This window comes from Cottoperca gobio, chromosome 7 (genome assembly GCF_900634415.1).
Source record: "Cottoperca gobio chromosome 7, fCotGob3.1, whole genome shotgun sequence".
Lineage (NCBI taxonomy): Eukaryota > Metazoa > Chordata > Actinopteri > Perciformes > Bovichtidae > Cottoperca > Cottoperca gobio.
This window is the reverse complement of record NC_041361.1, coordinates 17,503,726-17,518,258: the sequence shown is the minus strand read 5'-3', so window position 1 is coordinate 17,518,258 and position 14,533 is coordinate 17,503,726. Positions and strand designations below refer to the sequence as shown.

At 41.0% G+C, this 14,533-nt stretch overlaps 1 protein-coding gene across 2 annotated transcripts in view; it reads left to right on the top strand.

Annotated features, from left to right (window-relative positions):
• Window positions 1-10,238, top strand: part of tafa5l (TAFA chemokine like family member 5, like) — a 41,668-nt gene extending 31,430 nt beyond the window's left edge. The window contains exons 4-5 of one of the 2 annotated variants that reach the window (XM_029436659.1): window positions 6,232-6,278; window positions 8,396-10,238. In XM_029436659.1, coding sequence (XP_029292519.1) covers window positions 6,232-6,255 — 24 coding nt within the window. In that variant the 3' untranslated portion in view covers window positions 6,256-6,278; window positions 8,396-10,238. The remainder of the gene's footprint in view (window positions 1-6,231; window positions 6,279-8,395) is intronic. The other variant, XM_029436658.1, reaches the window with a different exon arrangement.
• The last annotated feature ends 4,295 nt before the right edge of the window (window positions 10,239-14,533 follow it).

The following is a 14,533-nucleotide window of genomic DNA, read 5'->3' as shown; positions in this document are numbered from 1 at the left end:
CATGTAACTTCCCTGGTTGATTACTTACATTAACACAATTGTTTTTTGTATTGCATTTTACTGAAAAGCATTATCTAATGCTAACTTTTGGGGAATTTAGAAGAAATCTACAGACATTGATAGTAAAATAAACCCCTAAATGTGTATTTTGGATGTTTTCTTTCCACTACTCTGAAAGCAAAATATCTGTCTCTCGCCTGAAACTGCTAATATTATAATAAATGTATTAATAAAAACACGAACCAGTAGATATACCAGTCTAACTGCACAACACAAACACAGACAGACACAGACACACACACAGACACACACACACACAAACACACATATATACTGTAGTCACATTCCCCTGCACCTGCTTCTCTTTCTAAACACGGCGCCCTCCGCCTCCTCTCAGCAGCCCGCCCTCCTGTGTGTGCAGCTCATGGTGGCACTGCCAGGTCACACACTCCAGCCTAACCTGCTAATGGAGTTTGCATATGAAGCCCGCTCTCCGATGCCAGCCAGCCATTAATATGAATCACTCTCTGGAGGCCCCCCGAAACAAGCTGGCAATTTGTCTTCACTAGTGAGCTGCTGAAAGGTCTACATATGATATTCTCCGAGGTGGAAAGCGCAATTCGGGAGGGGCGGGGTGTTATGAGGTTGGTTTCATACACTTGACAGGAGGGGGTGTGGATGTGAATTTTTAGGTTACACAAGCGCACAGTTGGGTGTTGGGTGTGCAAGTGTGAATGTATGGTGGGTGGAAATGGCCGTCAGGTGGAAAATTGACAGACAGACTGAATTCAGGACAGTAAAATGTTTTCTCTACTTTGAGGCGAGCAAGAGGAATGTGAGATTGCATCTCTTGCTCCCCGCTTGGTGAGAGCTCTGTCGAGAGCACTTCTCAGCTCTATTATCAGCCTTTGCTAATCAAGTAGTGGGCTCAAATTGAAACTATGCATATAAATGCTTCTACAAAAACCAGACTCTTCTCCCAAATATTATTGTCTGGGTTTCAAATGTTACTTCAGTATGAAATGTGAGCACTTGAAACCCTGATTTCATTATTTACAGACTGCGGTTTCATGTGGACTCCGTCCCTCGGACAATACTCGACAGTTGTAGCAGGGAAGAGAAATCTCCCTACACCCACACAACAAATGCCACTGCTCAGCTAGTGTGTGGCCCGGAGAGAAAACAGAACAGTTGTGCGTTTTTGTGAAATGACGGAGAGTTGCAAAATAAACCGCACAGACGTATACACACATCGGACCCAGTAGGTCAGAGAGGCTTGCATCATGTGTTTCTTTAGCATTTTCTTTTTTTCTTTCTTTGGCTCTCCTCCAGCTATGTGCTCTTTGTTCCAGCATCAGCCAGAGCGAGTAGCTAGTGGTGTGTGTGTGTGTGTGTGTGTGTGTGTGTAGTCCTGCCAGTGCTGCTGTAAACATGAAGACATCATAACCAGTGAGCTCTGCAGGCCCTTTGAAAGGATGCCATATGACACAAAATCTTGAGTTGTAAAAAATGAAAAAAGATATGAAAGGTGTACCTTTTTATGAGACATAGAGAAAAGGGAAAAGGTGTTTGAATAGATGTATGGCAGCACATCAACACAAATGTTCCTGTGCAGTTATGAAGGAGTTATGAAATTATTATCACCTCTTGTGAAAGAGGTGAGAAAGCTCCGCAGTGCTGTTATGTAACACTTGCCAGCACCTCAGTTATAAAGGCTTCAATGTCTACAACAAACAAGCAGGCAGCCAAGTCATGTGTCACCATGGTCACTGCCGTGCTGGCAACCCATCTGACCAGAGACAGACTTCTAATGAGCTCGCGACTCAAAGGCAAACGCAACACACTCGCAGGCTCTGTCAGCAACGCAACTGTTTGTGTGCGAATCCTTGAAATGAATAGATTAGTTGGACAGTGGAGATGACAGATTTCTGGTTGGCTTTGTATCATTAGTGTAAAGGATGGAAAAAGGATGTGCTGTCCAAGTAAGAATACACAGAAAGCAATAAGGTTTAAAGTCTCGGCCGCACTGCCAAAAATCTCCCACAGCATGTCATCTACCTCATCATAGAGATAGATGGTCATTTCACTTTTATCGAGACTGGATTAACCCATTGATGCTTTCGATGCGTGTGTGTGTGTGTGTCTGTGTGTCTGTGTGTGTAATTTACAGTTAAGCCTATTTCAGATCCAAGTCAGTCACAGAGAGTAAGCATCAGGAAAACACACTGTATCTGTAAAACTGAAGAATATTCCTTAGACGTTTTACTAAGGCTACATGCTTGAATTCCTGTTCTGTCTCTTTAGCAAACTAAATAAAATGCATAATGAGAGACATAAAGAAGGTTGTTTCTTGAATAGTAAGGCTCTGACACATACATGACCCTCATTAAAATAAGAAGAATAATAAGAAAATATAAGCGAGGAAATCCAAACTGGAAATTAGAGATGTGTTATTTTATTTTATTTATATTGTTATTTAATTCTGCACGTAAATTCTTACAATAGAATCTATTTCAGAAGTTCTTTTGCAAATCTGCAATTAACTGAGATTCTTAATTCATTCTGAATCCAACGACTAGACTGCACCACCATGCATTCTTTGATACATACATCAGACAAAAGAGCACAAGTCCAGCGTTTATGTTTTACTGGCTCACCTCCAGGCTTCCACTCACAGATGGTACTCCTGTCATATTGTATGTGACAGCCTCTCTCTGGGTCCTCGGGGATAACATATTGTAGCTTCGCCTTTGGATGTACATTTAAAAAATGACTGACGTTCGAACAAAATGCGAGCCCCCGGAGTACACAGAGGTTACGCTCGATAAGCAAATGTACTCTTTATTTCAGTTTAATTTACAGGTCTTCAATTTATCATGCGGAAAAAGAAAGATGCTCTCGTTTGGTTTCGACTCATCTGTTTGTCGGATGCTGTGGCGTGATCATCAGTCTTCAGCAGATAGCTTGTGGACTGATGCAGAAAATGTATTGAAATAGATTGGATTGATAGAGATGTTCAGAAAAGAAAGACAACCCCATTCCCATATTGTCATTTGTATATCATAGGTGTTGCGTTATGAAACATAATGCACGAAGCCCTATGATTACATTTACGGTGTTTCCACTGGTGTTCATTCGCAGGGCATACATAAGCAACATGTTGTTGTTTTGTTTTTGTTTCCTCTTGTATTGCCGTCATCTATTAAAATAGTAATTTTTTCAGCTTGCCCCCCCCCCCCCCCTTCTTCTCTTTGTCTGAAACCCAGTGAACGTGGTCCCTTCTGCTGTCACTTTCAGCACACTTTACCCTGCTCCCCTATTTGAAGTTCTGTCATTGCCAGGCTTTGAAGTGCCATGTGAGTTTCCCCCTGCACAGTGCTTGTCTCCAGAGCTTCGCCTGGTGTGAAATAGTGAGAGCCATAGGCCACATTTCAACACAGGGTTTTTGTACCACGTATAATGCAGAAAGCCTGTCAACGCACTGGACTCATTCAAGCATGCTGAACAACATCCCTTTTCATTGTTTAGTGATGCGACCTTTGATGCAGCAAGACACAGTTTGTGTCCCATTTTAAGATGTAGTTGTCACCCTAAAAACATCACCTGTTTCCAGTGGTATAAAGTCAAAAATATTTTTTATGCCACTGTATACATACCCTACATCAGATTTCACAGGCTTAACTCCAAAATCTTTATTTCAGAGCAATAGTTGTCTGTTACTTAAAGTATGAACAAAAAAATATGATTAACTTATAAAAATATGTATCACACCACACAGCAGTGTCTAAATATTTGAAATAACCACTTCAATCACTTTCTATATACTGTATATATATATGAAACTGCAGGGTATATTTTTTTAATCATTACTTTTTTGTTGCAATCAACTATTGCTACATTGTTATGTTTGTACTTTGACTTCAGTAAAGGATCGGCATGTTGGGCAACAGATGCAGTAGAGCTTTTCTGTAGCTGTCTCCTTCCATTGCTTTGTAACTAAAGTTGTTTTTGTTCCTCTGAAATAGTTTTGGGTGTGATGCACTGATGCTTTTGTACATCAGACTCATACTCCGGGCATGAAGCACACCCCTCAGGGTCTTCAGCAGGCTCGAGCTGTGCTTGTTAGCCTAATAACAACAGTGGCTGGTAATGACTGAGATTTCGATGAGTCTCCCGTTGATGAAACCAACAAAACCCAGTGCAGGGAGTCCAGTTGTTAGGAGCGACCTGGGGGGAAAGATGTTTAGTTACTGCAGTGATGGCACCGCGCCTGTCTCCATTATGGTTGGGTGGGCTGCTGGTGAGAATTTTGCGGCTTAAAATGACACCAAATATGCAGTCTCTTCTTTGTTTCCCCCTGAGCACCGAGTAAACATGCTGTCTGCTGTACCCGCAGTGGCTGTCCCTCCCGGCTACCAGGATGTCTGTAATGCTACCTTGGCTGAGGATTTCATTTGTGTAATTTGAGGCATACTGTATCTTAGAAATACTTTGATCCTAAAATATGCTGTGTTGATGATAAGGAAGGAAGTTAATTGAATCCCTTAATATTCTTTGCCAATCTCCGCTGGCGCTCTCTCAAAGATCCAAGCTGCGCACCTCATTTGAACCGTGCAAACTTTATCATTTATAGTGCTCAATGTTTACAAGTGGCGATGAAACGAAGGCGCCCCGAACTCACAGACGAGGTCCAAATGTAAGCAATTAGCGAAACGCTTATTGGTGTGCTCCCCGCTTTCTCTCTCTCTCTCTCTTTCCTTAGCTGTGAATCTCCCTCATCCCTCGTGCCAGCGGGAGATGAATATGTATTCGATGTCCTTGGTTTCCTGTCTTGTAAACACCATAGGCGGTGAGCACTGTTTACCGGTGTGCATGGCAGGCAAACAGTCGGCTCCTTCTCCCGCACGGTTCGTCCCGTGGGGCCCAACTCACCTTGTTACCCTTTTAATTAGTAGGAGCAGTTAATAGTGCAGACCGCTTCTGCCGCCTCAGCACTCTATTGCGACTTCAAGAAGCCCTCCAATCGATAGCAAAGAGTCCGACTGAGACAGGGAGTCGAGGGGAGAGGAGGGGGTCTTATTGTGGGAGCAGCTCAGGTACATTCATGATGGTTTTTGGAGAGAAATCAAACAACATGCTATTTTCTTTGAAGGAACCTTCGGGGCGGGTGTATCAATATCTATTTCTCTTTTTATCCCCTTGTACATTTGAAGGGATAACAAGGTCTCTGGGTTCCTACAGTTTCTTCTCTCCGACATTTCCTCTCCTCAAAACTGAATGTAATCAAAAAGCTAAGGGTTTGCTCGGCAGATTCTATTGTGCCCTTATAAGCTTTTATCCCTTCCAAGCGCTCGCCCCCGTGCTCATTTATTTTCTTGTTTTGATTTAAAGATGCAGTGGAAGTACTTAGCATATAAATGACATGCTGCTGGAGAGGTGTGATGGATCAGCGTCTCTTCAGAGGACTGAATTTCTCCAGCAGTGGAGGGGCCGGTCAGCCAGACAGAGCGACAGATCGCAGGACGACAGGCCGGGCGGGCAGCAGAATACCAAGTCCAGCTCGCTGCTGCACATAGCCTGGCACAGCCGGGAGGAGAGCAGTGGCTGCTGGGAATGCCAATGCACTGCCCAGACAGCCGTCTCGCCTTGGCTCCTCTGATTGGCTAAACAGGCCATTAGCTTCCTGATTATGATTAGCCGAGTCATTATCTGCACAAAAGTGGCTCATTCACCAATATTAAGAAGGCAAAGGAGCTGTTTTCTTCCTCCGGTCAAGGGTAAAACAACGCGTTCTCATGTGTTCTCGTACAGATGAATGTAGGAGGCATGAAGTTATTGTTCACTGAGAAACAAAGTGGAACACTGTTTATCACTCTGCCCTACAGCTAATGTGATACAAATGTTCTATCTGTATGATGCCGTTGATGGAAGAAAGAAATGGTCTCTCAGTCGTTAACGTGGATGATGAGGTGGCCATTACTCGCTCGTGTTTTCAGGTTGAGGAGAGGAGCGGCGTCCTCAGAGGTCATAAAAACTGGGAAGAGAACAAAATAACCTTCAACTTCAATCATCTCACTTTAGATATAATTGGAAGACATGCCATCTGTGCTTTTAAATGGACATATGCTGCTCTGCGTCCAAGGCCAATATGCTGAGAAAAAGTTGAATAAAATGTTAGTGAAGGCTGGCCCTCTGTTCCTCCGATGCTGACCTTCTTCTTCTCTTTTCCAGCCTTTGCCCAAGGAGCCGTCGTAGGGTGCAGAGAACACAGCAAGTATGTGAGTTTTTTTATGATGTATTTTATTCTAATTTGCATAATGAGTGTATAACACATTTTGATTGTTGCATCATTTAGAACGTAGAAATAATAGCTCTCAGAAGCCATGCCTTAATTCCAAGAGACCGCTCAGACCTGGAATGAATCGGCCATTTGTGTTTATTCAGCGTGTATTTTTCAGTACTGCTCTCACCACTGAGCTTAAATAAAGATCATCCAGGAGAAACAATGACAATCTCCATTTCTCAGGAGGCAGTCACTTTGATGATGCAAAGAAAAAAGAGAAGTTTTGAAATGCATAAGGGTCGGAAATAAAAGAGAACATCAAATGGAGAGGCGACTTCAAGTGTCCGGGCTTTCTTTTACGACAAAGGTAAAAAACTGATATTAATTGGAGGATGTTCTTGACCAAAGAAATAACCAAAAGAAAAGGCATTTTAAAAAGCATTTAAGAAAATCCCTTTCTATACGCCATGGTAACAGATTCTTTAGATTTGGCTGCAGAAGTTGATACTAAAACTAGGCAGCAAAACTCGGAGCAAGACCGACTCTGCCGGCAACTTCCACAAACATTCTTTTCTTTCAAAAACAAGGAAATCTAAAGATTAAACTAAATTTCCCTCCCAAGAACATTGACTGAGTATCTGTGAAGCGTTTATATTCTGCAGAACCACAGGCATTTGGAATCTGCATGCTTTATGTCTCCTAGCCAATATTCTAAGATTGATTTTCCCTCTTCCACCGAGAAAACAAAATGAATCACGCACAATTACCAAGGACAGGGAGAAAGGGGGAATTGGGGGCATCATAAATATTTATTTGCCAACCCTGGGAATTTGTGCAATTCTGTGTGGATTTGCCAACTCATATTTAAGTGTCTGAATGATTTATATGGGCAGTCCTGGGTGTCACATTTGTCCACTGTCACCGTGAATCATTTATGTATTAACATTTATGGATTTATCCATATAACATATTCATGGAAAAGTTATATTATCATTCAAATGGGTTTCTTGATCAGTGGATTGGCTAAATTAAGTCATTAGCTACAGAATTTCATTGGAGGTGAAATGAATTCCACATGGAAAGGAATACTTTAGTACGTACACGTATGGACCGATCCCTTTGCAGAATCATTCACAACATTTGCTTGGATAAAGCTCAAATAAAGCCCCTTAACTCATGGAATATGTACAAATATATCTGTTAAAGTAATGACTGTTTGTCAATCAGACATGTGTCTGTCAGGGAAATGTTTATTCAGACCCTTATGGAAAGGACCGCAATGCTAGCTCCATTTTTGGCACCTCAACTTAAAGTGGCACTCCAACAAACAGCGGTGCGTTAAGAAGTCATATCAAGGAAGAACATAGTCTTTTGTTCTCATCACGGATGGATTTAAAAAACAGTTTTGTGGCTGAAGCCTGAATTTATGACCATCGTGAGTGATAATGGCTCACAGTGAAGCCCCTCATAGTATTTATCATTAATTCCCTCGTTTATTAGATAAAGTTCTGCTTGTTTATAATCTACAACAGTGCACAGGCAGAGAATGACAAGGTGTTAATTTGGAGCTCTCATCTCATTCTTAATTGGCTCATATGGTGTCTGTACAGAGTTTAGCTGGAGCTGGCTCAGATGAAAATAAAAGGGGGGTGGAGGGGGGGTTGTTCTCATTATTACTGCGTTGATGTTGTTTTTTTCTTGTCCTGCACCGTGAGGGTAAAAAAAAAAAATATCCTCAACAGTTTAAATTGGCTCATTCATTGTTTTGTTGTTTATTAACTGAATTGTTTTTGATTTCAAAAACAAAAGAGGTGTATAAGTAGGCAATCATGTCTACCAAACAACACATGAAAAGCATTTATTATAGAGTTTATTTTCTTTGTGTATAAGAAATGCTGATAAAATGATTTAATAAATGTATTAGATTTCTATCGTGCATTTGATCTCTGTGCATAGTTAACCTTGTTTTGTGTTGCAGTGGCCTTCATGTTACAGCAATGTGGTGGTTTTCAATTCAGAGTTACAAAAGAAATAACAAGTTGTGTGTCTGAAAGAGGCTCATAAAACAATTTTGATCTCATTCCTTTTTTTTTTGTCTCCATTCCTCTGCAGGTTCATTGGCATCCATGCTGCAAAATGAACTGAGGCCAATCTCTACACCAGAACATTGTGTCCATTCACCAATGAGACTCTCAAACTTTACAACAGGTTTGACCTACCAGTAAAAAAAAAAAAAAAAAACTGCAGACATTTCTGAGAACTCTAAAAAGTCTCAAGTGATCTGCAGAGTACACCATCGGCATTGAATCTTTACCGCAGACAAATTTGTGGACACATCATAGAACAAAACCCCTGTGAGGAACTTTATCAACAGGGCAGTGGAATAATCATTGAAGTACATTACCTTTTTTTTTTTTGCCCTTGTTATCCAACGTGAGATCTGCAGGGATGGCTCCTTGAAAGTTTTTCGTACCTTTCTGCCGTGATTTAAACTTGTCAGAAGGTCTTTCAGAAGTCGGCCCCTTCATCTTCTTCACTATTCCCGCTATGAAGCCGTCCAGTGTTATATTCCAGCCAAGTTTCCTCAATGACAGCTCGCTGCTGAAGAGTCATGACTTTACTAATTATTGAGCCGGGCTGTATTGTGCTCTGGATTCTTTCTCTCATTTGGCTGCGTGAACCTTTACACCGCATACACACACAGGACGGAACATTGTGGAAAAAGCATGAAAGTCTATTGGAATGTCCCAGAAGAGACGACAGAGATGAGTTGACTATCTTTACTCAATTACTGACGGTCATTCGAGCCAAATGTGGACAATTTAGACGACTTTAGCTTATAACTTATGTTTTTTTATGTGGTGTCAACATAGACTAGAAGAGTAGTTTTTGTCAATGAAACTCACACATCTTAGACACACACCAACGGGATCATTTAGCAGATGTGGACCCCTGGCTTATTTTAATGGTCTAAACTTTTGAGTGTGTGTGTGGGTGTGTGTGTATGTGTGTGTGTGTGTGTGTGTGTGTGTGTGTGCGTGCGTGCGTGCGTGTGTGTGTGTGTGTGTGTGTGTGTGTGTGTGTGTGTGTGTGTGTGTGTGTGTGAGAGAGAGTGTGCATGCACACCTAGAAATACACTGTGAAATAAGTCATATCCAATGCATTATTCATACTCTTGTACTTATATGTATATTTTCGGGACACGCCCAGTCCAGAGCTCACCATCTGGCAAGAGAATAATGTGTGATTTTACAGATGTTGGATCTCATTTGAATGTTGACGGATGAATCCTGGGTTTGCCTTTTTTATTTTATTTTGTGTGTTTTCTTTAGTACATAGAGATATTTATAATGGAGGGGAAAATATTATTAAAACTGGGGACAGAGCTGTCACATAAGTTGAATTCTGTAATTAAAATTAATTCATGCGTGATTAAATGTATTCAGAATCCTTGTCTAAATTGACTATATTTTGATATGAAATGTTTTGGCCAGCTGGATGTGCTATTTGCTGATTTCAGATGTTAGATATATTTGAAATGATGTGTGTGTTTTGTATATAAATATAAATATATATATACATATATATATGTATATATATATACATATATATTCAATTAATGTATTTTATGTTTTGTGGGTCTAATCCCAGGAGCACAAGAGGCATTCTTCTGCAAGAGGTGGAGACAATAACACGAACACTGTAAGATATTTCAACATAAATCCAAATACCACAACGTAATAAGTCTGGAAGATGAGTACAACAGCCAAAAGTCTAAAAAAAATGACCTTCAGTTTGTTGCACATTACAATAGAATGCATTATATTGTACAGGTGTTCCTGTTAATGTGTCTCTGTCTATGATTTATTTTAATTTCTTTGTACTAAAAAAATCCTGTACATCTCCATCTTAATGTATGCATTTAAGGATATAAAGAGAGCGTCCGCTCCTGGGAGCTGCAGTGTGTGTATTTGGTGTGTGTGAGTGTTTTCCAGGTCAACAGTGGTCTGTGTAGTAAGAAAATACCAATTTCCAATGTGGTCTTTATTCATTGCTTCTCTGGTTTGCACTCACCGTAAATAAATTGTCCCTTTGATTTGAGTCACGTCAATACAGTAACTTTCTGCTGCATTCAGCGGGGCAGCAAATATCTGGACCTCTACTTTGTGGTCTTAAAGAAAGTCAGCATCTGACAGCGGGTGGCCATTTATACCCGCACGTATCATCAAACTAAGTCCTGCAAGTTCTAGCACTGAGCTGCTGGGTCTGAAGCTCTGGTGCACGGCGTGGAGGGACTATGTAGGGCCCCAAGCTGAGGGAGTGTCAGGACAATAAATGCCTTTTGTGGTCCTCAAATGGCTATATATAAATATTTTATCCTTTTATTTCACATTGTCCTTGTTTTGAAAGAGGCTTTGCTTGAGAACTACAATTCCACAGGCCAATTATTTCCCAAATAGGGACACAGCAACAGTATCAGAGACAAAACAAAAGCACAAAGTTTTCTTGTGAAGACTAAAATAAGACTGGGTAACACTTCCTGTGAAGCCCCTGTGTATGATTTATTATAATGTAGACTACTGCATAATGTATTATAACAGAAGCATATTACATTGCAAAAAGTTGCCACATGCCTTCATGTGAGGGATAATCCACAATGTGGTGTGCGGTTATTGAACACACAAAGTCCGGGAAAGGAAATATAACTTTACAGAAATATACAGTATTGCCACAATCTTGGTCAACCTTGAAATAATCTTGGAGTAAACGTTATTCTGCTACAACAAGAAGTAGAAGCCAGTGTGTAGTAATCACTGAAACCAGCAACCCACCAGCTATAAGTCATTATTTAAAAAAGTGATGAGCATGCTACATCAGACTTGGGCAGTCATAAGAAATGAATATACACCCTCAAGCCAATTAGACCTAAATGTTGTCTGATGCCATTTAAAAAAATGTGTTATGATTATTTAATATTGGACATCGACCCACTTGAAACTTTTAAGTTTTATGAACATGCTTTCTCTGATGCTTTATTTTAGAGGTCTGTGATTTTCTGGGAAGTTTTTATTGATTTAAAAGCACTGGTGAAATAGAGACAGTGTTTAATTGAAACACTTTTAATGAATGAATCCTAATTAAATTCTAAGTTAGCATAGCCTTGAGTCTTTTACCCAGAGCACAGCAGGCCGAATACATTTGTACTTTGGTTTTAAATGAATCAGCTTTCAAAGAAATCCCTCTAGAAACTAACAACAGATGATTACCACAAGCAGCACAACTGTAAACTCTCAGAACTCTTTTCTCCTGCATTTAGTGCCAAGTTACAGAGTTCTTTCCAGGGAAGCTTAAAGATTTTTTTAGGAAACAAAAGACCTGTGAATTAAATGGGTAATACCCCAACATGTAGCATCCATGGCTGTAGAAACTCAGAGACGTGCGGTTTCTGTGGTTGCTGCCGGGTCAGTATTCCCACTCAACTCCCACTCAGCTAGAGATGTTCTTTCTACGAGACCCAGCTGCTGCTCCCTTTCATTTCGAATGTCTGTCTTGCTGTCTCAGGGTTTTGAGTGTGGGCTGCTGTCAGGATCAACAAATGTTACGAAGGTGGTGTGAGCTAAAAAAGCTGAGCTGTCATGAAGCTGTTATGGCAAGCGATAACCACACTTTCTGTACTCAGGACGAAGCATAATATTCTTTTCTTACCTCTAATGCAAACACAGTGATTTAGCATGAGCAGTCACGATACTTGACATTATTGTTATGATCATTCTTAATGCCTTAAGACCTTAAGGCACTAAGATATAAAGGCTTATAGAAAGTCTTGTGATGTATTATACATGTTATAATCTATTTGGGTGTAGGTATCTGAAATTGTAGATATGGACTTCATATTATAATGCTTTTACAGAAAATGATGTCCCTACCAAGCGGGAACTTCTGGCTCTGAAAGTTGAAGCCAATGCAGAAGTGCCCTAAACCTGCATTCTCTCTAATCTCCAACAGAGGGCGACTCCACTAGTTGCAAAAAGGAAAGTCCGATTGTATAGATGTCTATGAGAAAATTATCCTTTCTCGTGTCACATCTGGTTCCAAAAAAACAAGATAGCGACGGCCAAAAGCAAAATTTAAGGCTTCAAAGCCATAGTCCACATACTACAGATTATGCCCAGAGAACTAAAGGAGAAAATATAGCTATCAACAATTAGCATTTTCAATTAGGAACATGTCCAGTAAAAAGTGTGCGGATATGTACTTGCGTTGTGGACAGACATACAGTAAATGGTGGTGTGGGAGCAGAGTGACTAAAAGTTACCAAGTCTGTATGAGAGCTTTATTTCTGAGCTACACACATTCTCAGTTGTATCACTTGGTGTTAGTGTCAATCCCGGATAGTAGCTACCATCATGCAACATAACAACACCTGACACTCGATCGGCTCCGGTCTTACAGGCTGCTCTTCTGTTTTCAAGTAACTGTTGAAAAGTAATTGTGTCTGTCTGCACCTGTGGGATATATTTCCCCTGTTCAATAAAACCTTCAGGTGCAGGATGGACAAGTGTTTCCGCACTGTAGGCCTTCGTCATTGTATATCTGTTCTGCCACTGAGTCCTCCACATCCACAGTAGATCCCTGGCCGAGCCTAATGGGACACAAACACGCCCCCGAGGCTCAGCATGGCTTGCTAAACACAGCGTTGTGGAACAGCATCGCAGTGTAGTGAATTAGCATTTATGCCCACATAAAAATCCATTTACTGATCCATTAGCTTAGCATAGTGCTAATGAGTTGCTGGTGATGACTCGCAAGGGACTTTGGTTAGCAAGCGGATCGTGATTAAATGTAGACACTTACAGGGCAACAGCTTCTTCCATGTAAAGAGTGCATGGCCTCGGTATTAACCCCTCTGTTTTCAATTATACGTTTTTACATTTTCTTTCATCTCTTCTCATATTCAGCCCGGACACCTGCATGTTTGCCTTGTGGGAAATGGAAGCGCTGCTGTCACATGAAATCTGTTGTTCTATCCTTCAAACTAACAATGAGGAGGTGGCTGCACTCAACAATTACAAGCCGCCCCAGATAAGCAGAGCAGCACTGGCTGCAGAAAACACTTCATCCATGGTAAGTGAAAGGTAGAATACAATCAAAAGTATCAATGGACTTAGCCCTAAGTAGCAGCTTGTATCGACCGAGAGATTTCTGGAGAGATTTCTCACTTTTATTTTCTTGCCGCTTGCTCTCTATTTTTACAACAGACACTTCAATGTCAAATTCAGACCTGCTTAGGTGAAGGTATGTGCAGTGCGGCACCACGCCATACCCACTTGACACCGATGAATGTGAAGAGCAGACATGCAGCTAAATTAAATGTAATTCACACCACTGAGTGATTTCCTATGAGGAGCGAAGCAGGCAGAATGATATCGGTGTCATCTGAAAATGTTTCCTGGCTTCCAAACGCTTTCAGTCCATGGCCCCTTTGCAGTGCTTCCACACTGAAGGGGAGTCAGCTCCGGGGGGTAAGATGAAGGTATAAAATGGTCGTTTTGCTAGAGCAACACAAGCTAATTTATCATTCTCCAGGGGTCAGGCGACGCTCCCCTGGTTGTGAATTTTAATGTTGCTTTTTATGGGTCTTAATAAACTCTATTTTGCTGCTAGCGTTTATGCAGAAGAGCACAACATCCTTCACTCGGCTCATTTAGTGAGTCAAGGAGAGAGGGGCCGGAGCCAAATTTAACCAATGGAGTCATCATTTTAACACTAATAGCATACGGTGAGGTGAAATATTGAAGGTATTGGATAGGTTACGGGGGTTATTCACATGTTTTCTAAAGATCCATGCTGCACTATCAGATTGTGCATGCTAGATAATACTAATTACTCAGAAGAAGTAATCTTCCACCAGTAACATGTAGCACTATATACTGTCTTAGAATGATCAGAATTAGGCTAAATCTGACGCACTATTACTCTTGTTGTTTTTAGCCATGCCAACTGATATTGACATTGAATGACATTGTCATCCATCTCAAAAACAACTGCATGAAAGGCCTAGAAATATTGTACAGACTGTCATTTCATGACTTTGGTGATCCCTTGACTTTGTCTCTAGAGCCACCATGATATTGAAACCTTTGGCTCTTAGTCGACAATGGATTGGCATGAACCTTGGTACAGACATCCATGTCCCCCTCAGGATGAACTGTAAAAACCTTTTCAAACCTTTAACTTCCGTCATCAGGT